Here is a 7798-nt window from a genome sequence, read left to right on the forward strand (position 1 = left end):
CACTCAATGATGTTAAAATTCCTGGGTGTGAGTATTTAGGTGCGAACTATTAAAATAACCGAAGGAAAAAGATTTGCGCTGTCACGTGGTTAAGGATACTTTCCTCAACGTTAGTCAGGAGGATTGACGATCACAGTTGTTTGTGATCACTGAACAAATTTTAAAATAATTATAGACAGTTTATTGGAGCTGATTTTAACCGGCGTGTCAGGAATCCATTTATCACATGTAAGCTATATGTTGCAACCAGCTAAATAGAGGCTTTAGTCTTCTGAGCCGCCGTTCGCCCTCTTGTGTGCAGTAAACGCCATCGCCAATGAATGAAAGCGATTGACAAACTATCGCGAGATTCACTTGAACGAACGAGCGGGAGTTGTGAGACTTCCATTTTCAAACTTCCAGACGTATGAATTGACGATGGTTTTCTTTGTTTACTTTAATTTTAATGTTATTTAAGTTCTGCAGCTGTTGAGAATATTTCGTTGTGTGGTAAACTACGATAAGAAACGATGGATTCGACAGAAGACGATATATCCGCTCGGGTTTTGTTGAGGAGAGTCCTGCACACAGAGTTACCCAGATCTCCAGTAACCAGAAGGTGAATTTATTTCACATGTCACTTAAATTGTATATACAAGTAACACTGCCCAGCGTAATTTTAGATATTTTGCTTACTTTTAAATTATTTTACGCGAATAGTTTAACGTATGCGAGCGGAGATAAATTAAATAAACAAACATATGTACGCATACAGTATCGGCCAAATACAAAATGGCATAAAGGGAAAGTTAGATTATCAGTATGCTAGTTGTAAACAGAAAGTGTTCAAGTCTCTATTTGTATTTATTGTTAGCTTTTAAATTGATTAACCATGAGAGACACAACAATGCAAAGCATCCATACATCCTCCAGAGACCCAGAATTTTTTTTGTGAATTTAGTATTTTTTTCATGCCATTTCATTGTTTAGATCATTAATTTTTTTTTTGAAAATTAGCATTTTTAAAAATGTATATAGTGTCCTTCTAAAAAATAAAAAGGCATGAATAGACATCAAAAAAGCAAAACAATTGGATTTTTTAAAATCACCAATCAATTTTTAGGTTTCAGGATTTTTTTTTATACCAAACTTTGTTTAAGGATGATTCTCAAGTATGTTATGAAACGTATAACAAAAATGATTTGATATACCATTTTGTTCCATTCTGTCCTAATGGGAGTAATATTTAGCCAGGTTTTCATAATAATATCTAATATTTCATAAGAATATTGATATATAAGTTATTTTCCTATTAAATTGTTATGTCTCCCAATACGCATAAAAAATGATTTTAGTCCTGGTTTCCTCTAGTGGGCATGTATGAAATGATATCCTGTTTCATAACAGGAAGTCATATTTGGATTTGAAAACCCATAACATTTTCCTGAGATGTTGCTTTATGATAAACAATTTAAAAATGATTCAGATTTAAATGACAATTACAAAATATGATATTTCCATAAGGATGTACAATTTTTAACTAAATAAATTTTAGCCATCTTTAAAGACCAAGGAGAGGGTGTGGTCATGCTCAAACGTCCAAACATTTGGTATCTCTAAAAAGCCTTGAATGTGCTCTGCAAAGAACATCCAACGGTGACATGTGAGTACTCATAGAAATTCACTAAAATATAATGTCCACTACAGATGCAAACACTCAGGAGGATAAAGAGAGAGAGAATTGTAGAATTATATATTTTTTTCTTCTGTGAAGTTTGTGTGTATAATATGTATAAAATATATATATTTAATGTGTTTCAGTGCCACAAATGTACGGCGGAGCGTGAGGCTGAGAAACACCCCTGGACTGGAGAATCCTGGATCTGCCCTACGCCAGAGACAAAAGAAGAAGCTCTATGAGGTACACACTTGGTTTTTAAATAAGCAATTTGATGTGTTGCAAATGCATATTCGACTTGGTTACATCCCTAATATCCTCATCTTTTGTTTCAGAGTGCTTCTCAATCACCACTCCCTTCACCTAAACGGCCAAGGACATCAGTGGCAAATACAAACCCTCCTGCCTCGGCAACGTCCCCACTGTTTGACGAGGACGTGACCACTCGTGGTCTGCTCAGGGGAATCATTCAGATGGGTAAAAACTCACTGCCAAGGTTTCAGGAGTAAACTAGTAAAAATATCATATGTTTCTGATGTTTCACCCATGTGTGTTTCAGAGACTGAATCATCACTGCTGATGTCGGGTCAGCCTGCATTTCAAGAGTCAGATCCAAATCCAGCCGAGTCCAGTGTGTCCAGTGCTGGAGAGAGAACGTTAGTACCTCTTCAATCCCATATACTTGAAATCCTCTTCATGTTGTGTTCATGAGTCTGTGTTTTCCTCAGTGAAGGTCTGTCTGGAGTGGAGCTGTCTGACCTGACTCTGCACACTGAACCCCTGACGCATGTGGTCAGAGGACTGAGCCGGAGGAAACCGCAGCGTGTCTTTAGTGTGTCAGCGTTTGAGCACCAGTTAGATCAACTGCCAGGTGCTTTTCATGCTGTACACCGGTTATATTTGTTAGGAAGACTGTCTATGTATGGAATTGTATGCTGTGAAATACAATGAAATACTGGCATCACTTGTTCAAAAAGTCACTAAGTATCATCTGACCCCTTTTTATATTCTCAGACAACACAGAGGACGTCTCACGTGTTTCTCATAAAGGTGATGTCTCTCAGGAGAAAGCAGAGGCTTCTCATGATTTAGATTCGTCTTCTGGCTCAAAAAGGTAAATGCTTTGTCCTTTATTTGCCCGCAGACTGGCTTAGTCACTTAAACTGGCATTGGAAAGTAGATAAAATGTCGCCTCAAAATATTGGTTATCGGTCTACTTGATCTGTGATAAGTTGACACCTAAACAACATAGCTGAGTTTAATTATTTTACCAAAATAAGAGGGATCATACAAAATGCATGTTGTTTTTTATTTCGCACTGAATATTCGACCTGAATATTTCACATAAAAAGAAGTTTGCGTACAGTCCACAAGAGAAAATAATCCTGTCCAAAAACCCTGTTCAAAAGTTTACATACAACTGCCTGCTGTTCTTCAGAAAAGTTCTTCAGGTCCCACAAATTCTTTGGTTTTTAGCATTTTTGTGCATTTGAACCCTTTCCAACAATGACTATGATTTTTGAGATCCATCTTTTGACTGATGACAACTGAAGGACTCATATGCAACTATTACATAAGGTTACGATAGGCATAATAAGAAAACTATACACACCTTCATTTTGTTAAAAAGTTTACACCTCTGGCTCTTAATGCATTGTGTTTCATTCTGGAGCATCAGTGAGCATTTGAACCTTCTGTAATAGTTTTATATGAGTCCCTCAGTTGTGTTCGGTGTGAAAAGATGGATCTCAAAATCATACAGTCATTGTTGGAAAGGGCTCAAATACACAAAAACAACACCGTATTAAGAATCAAGTGTATGTAAACTTTTGAACGGAGTCATTTTTATAAATTCAGTTGTTATTTTCTCTCCTCAACTAACTCAACAGATTGGATGATTTTTAAGGAAAATATTAGAGTAGGGGTCACTTAACTCCAACTTACATGTTTGTAGGTGTTTTTTTAGAAGATAAGTTTTTGGTTTGCATGTGGTTGCCAGGCTGGGAAGATTGAGTAAAACATTGAGCTGTTTTGATGTTTGATTGAGGCATTTTGCATGTGCTTCATTCATGTTCATTTTCTTTCAGTGGCCTGAACCTGACCTTGAAGACCCCATTTGTGGAGAAGTGCACTGAGAGGGCGGGGCTCCAGAGGAAGGTGTCCAATCGGAGGCTGCCGTCTGTAGATGCATTTGATGAGGCCGTTCAGAGGTGCTTGGAGCAAGGCCCTAACCAAGGTTTACATAAACTAAGTCTAAAAATTTGCATCCATGCTATTTTGTCTCTATCTAAAATGGGTTTCTCTCTCCTTTAGATCACTCTGTATTTCAGGATGGAAAAACTCTTGAAGATTCTTCTTGGCAGAAGTTCACACTCGGCCTCAGTGATGTCACAGAGCTGTACGTGCAGCCTAAAAAAGACGACACAATGGGACGATCTGAAGAGATGGAAAGGGATGCAGAACATGAGCTTGAGAGAGTCAGTGAAGTTCCCGACTCAGAACCTTTAATTCAAGAAGAAAAAGATCATGAGATGCAATCACAGGATGCTGAAGAGGTAGTGCCTTCATCCCAAGATGATGAATTGTTGAGTGCAGAAGATGATATTGTACTTGCTCCAACACAGGCAATGACAGAATCACTGCCTGAATCTCATGATGTGGAGCTACAAAAACAAGAATTTGTGGAGGAAGTTGAGATTGGGAATGTTGTGGAAATTGAGTATGAGGCCGTTGTGGAAACCGAGGATCAAAAAGTTGTGGAAATTGAGGATGACAGTGTTGAGTTAATTGAGGATGAGAACGTTGAGGTTGAGGAAGTTGAGGATGAGAACGTTGAGGAAGTTGAGTATGAGAACGTTGAGGAAGTTGAGTATGAGAACGTTGAGGAAGTTGAGTATGAGAATGTTGAAGAAGTCGAGGATGAGAACGTTGAAGAAGTTGAGGATGAGAACGTTGAAGAAGTTGAGGATGAGAACGTTGAAGAAGTCGAGGATGAGAACGTTAAGGAAGTTGACGATGAGAATGTTGAGGAAGTTGAGGATGAAAACGTTAAAGAATTTGAGGAAGAGAATGCTGAGGAAGTTCAGGATGAGGAGGTTGTTGAAGCTGAACATGAAAATGCTGAAGAGAACCCAGACAGCTCACATTATCTAGAGCGAATAACTCGTAGAGCTCACCGCTCAGAGGGAGGAGGCGCTGTCTTGGGAATTCCTGCTTTCACAAGAGTCACAAAGAGTTTTGGAGCTGGATTGAACCCAAGAGAGAAAGGTGAGGACAACGAGACTACCTGAAGTGACAAAATCAAAAAGTTCTTCACCAGTGACAACAGATAATTCAGTTTATTTGTAGGCTAAAAACCTTGTTTCTGTTTAGATCTTTTGGATCTTGTCGACGAGAGCAGAGAGAGTTTACAGGATGTTCCAGATGAAGAAAGAGAAACACCGGGCAGTCCAGAGTTTCCTCAGCTCCACTCTACAGCAGAGGTCAGCACAGAAGAGCAGAGGTCACGGCAACATGAGGCTAGTCTGGCTGAGGAAGATGTGCCAGAGTTTGCAGAAGATGATGACGCCCCAGAAGAAGTGAACCAGTCAGAGGAGGAAGATGAGTTGATGGACTCTGAACCAGCCAATCAGAGCCCTGAACTTCCACATGAAGAGGAGGAGGAGGAGGATGACAATGATGATGACGACGCACTTAGTGCAGGTGACTCCCACTTTCACATCCAGTTGATCTTAGTAAACGCTTACTGATGCTTCAGAAGGAAACACAATGCATTAAAAGCCAGGGGGTGAAAATGTTTTGGATTTAAAGATTAGGGTAAATTTAACTTTTGTCTTCTGGGGAACATGTAAGTATCTTCTGTAGCTTCAGAAAGGCTGTACTAAATGGAGAAAAAAAAGTGAATTAGGCAAAATAAGAAAAATTTACACATCTTCGTTCTGTTTAAATGTTTTCACCCCCTGGCTCTTATTGCATTATGTTTCCTTCTGAAGCATCAGTGAGTGTTTGAACCTTCTGTAATAGTTGCATATGAGTTCCTCAGTTGTCCTCAGTGTGAAAAGATGGATCTCAAAATCATACAGTCATTGTTGGAAAGGGTTCAAATACACAAAAATGCTAAAAAAAAAAACAGTAAAAAACTGGATCAATCAAGTGTATGTAAACTTTTGGACAGGGTCGTTTTTATAAATTCTACTTTTTTTCTCTTGTGGACTATATGTAAACATCTTTTATGTGAAATATCTTATTCAGGTCAGTACTATATTAAAAAATAACATGCGTTTTGTATGATCCCTCTTATTTTGGTAAAATAATTAACATTTTGCAGATTCTGCAGGGTTTATGTAAACTTTTGACTTCAACTGTATGTTGAATGTATTAAAATTTTTAAACTTTTTTTTTATCAAGTTAAACCTTTGTGAGTCAATTTATTAAAAAGAACCATTTCAAAAGAGTGATTTATTGCAAATCAGATATAACAAGCATAACTTGCATTTACTTGAGCATTTTTTCTTTTATTTCAGAACTGTCCATGAAAACTCCTGCGTTTGTAAGACAGAAAAGAGTTTTCGCGAGTCCTACTGCGCAGGCTACGCCAACAGTCCTTAAACAACTAAATGCTGGGTAATATACTAAAAACATTCCTCTTCTCGGTGTCCATTTTACACTGTCTCCTAACGCAAATTTAAAACCCATTTTTTTTTCAGTCCTGCCCCTCAGGTTGCCAAACGAGCCCCGAGACAGAAGCGTCAAACAGGGGTTGATGTTCTTCCCAAGAGTTACGTCATGAGTGTGTTCAAGCACTTTGCCAAGAGCAAGGTGGCCAGTGACGTCTACCCTGCCATTAATGAAATGTAAGTGCTCAGGGAACAATTATCTACCCTATTGCAACATGTATATTTGAAGTTACATCTCCTCCAATGTATGTGTGTGCTTTTTTTTTATTCCTTAGTCTTAAGAAGTACTTTGAACGGCTAGCGGATGATCTGGAAGCGTACGCTACTCACGCCAAACGTAAAACTATTGAGGTTGAAGATTTTGAGCTCCTCATGAGAAGGTAAATATTAAAGGAATAGTACAACAAAAAAATGAAAATATGCTGAAAATGTATTCACACTCAGGCCATCCAAGATGTAGACTAGTTTGTTTTTCATCAGAACAGATTTGGAGAAATTTAGCATTAAATCACTTGCTCACCAATGGATCCTCTGCAGTGAATGGGTGCCGTCAGAATGAGAGTCCAAACCGCTGATAAAAACATCACAGTAATCCACACCACTCGAGTCCATCAGTTAACATCTTGTGAAGTGAAAAGCTGTGTGTTTGTGGATTATTATGATATTTTTATTGGCTGTTTGGACTCTCTCTCTGACGGGACCCATTCACTGTGGTTCATTCACTATTACTTTAATTTTTGTATGATTTTCAGCTTTTTGTTCGATTTTGCAAATTGGTTATATTTATCATGCGGAAGTACTTGTTTCTGTTGTTTTTCTCAGGCAGGGCTTTGTGACAGACAGCACGCCTGTGAATATACTGATAGAGAAATATCTTCCACTCGAGTATCGGAAACTTCTAATCCCGGTGGCCACCAGCGGAAACAAAGTCATCCCAAAACAAAGAAGGTGAACATGCAGATGGACGCCCTCCTTAAACACTAGAGGAGGTAGCTGCGCATATCTGCATGTGTTCTTGTAAATATGTTCATATGTTCAAAACAATAAAGTCTTGATTTTGTAAATATGAATATGTGTAATATATAATCTGCTGTTTGTTGCACGCAGCACCACGAAGAAAACAAGCTTTCAGTTCTTTGTATTTTTAGCTATTTGTGTACATTTTCCAAAACAAATATTAAAAACCACATAGAAATGTAAATTGTAGTCCTGTCTTACTGTGTGTGATTCATCTGCACACAATATTCCAAAGACAATGTGTTTTTCATAAGCTTTCCTCAAAATAATTAGCCTCAGAAATCTTTGTCCCATGACAAAATATAAACCACAAATATCAGACTTCTGATTCTATGATTTGAAACATGCTAGTTTGGAATAGAATACTACAGTATTGTTTACCTTACCGTGCAGTACATACTGTATACTAACATATTCAGTATATGCTTCCAATTTGGACTGTAAGATT

At 38.0% G+C, this 7798-nt stretch overlaps 1 protein-coding gene across 1 annotated transcript; it reads left to right on the forward strand.

Moving 5' to 3' along the window:
- The first annotated feature begins 387 nt into the window (after positions 1 to 387).
- cenpt (centromere protein T) lies at positions 388 to 7482 on the forward strand. The gene is made up of 13 exons (XM_073825051.1): positions 388 to 598; positions 1801 to 1900; positions 1993 to 2134; positions 2217 to 2313; positions 2386 to 2528; positions 2672 to 2771; positions 3745 to 3893; positions 3971 to 4924; positions 5030 to 5359; positions 6181 to 6280; positions 6364 to 6510; positions 6609 to 6713; positions 7156 to 7482. Exons 1-13 carry the CDS (start codon positions 510 to 512, stop codon positions 7283 to 7285), a joined length of 2586 nt encoding a protein of 861 aa, XP_073681152.1. The 5' UTR covers positions 388 to 509; the 3' UTR covers positions 7286 to 7482.
- The last annotated feature ends 316 nt before the right edge of the window (positions 7483 to 7798 follow it).

The sequence above is a fragment of the Garra rufa genome, chromosome 19 (assembly GCF_049309525.1).
Source record: "Garra rufa chromosome 19, GarRuf1.0, whole genome shotgun sequence".
NCBI classification, from domain to species: Eukaryota; Metazoa; Chordata; class Actinopteri; order Cypriniformes; family Cyprinidae; genus Garra; species Garra rufa.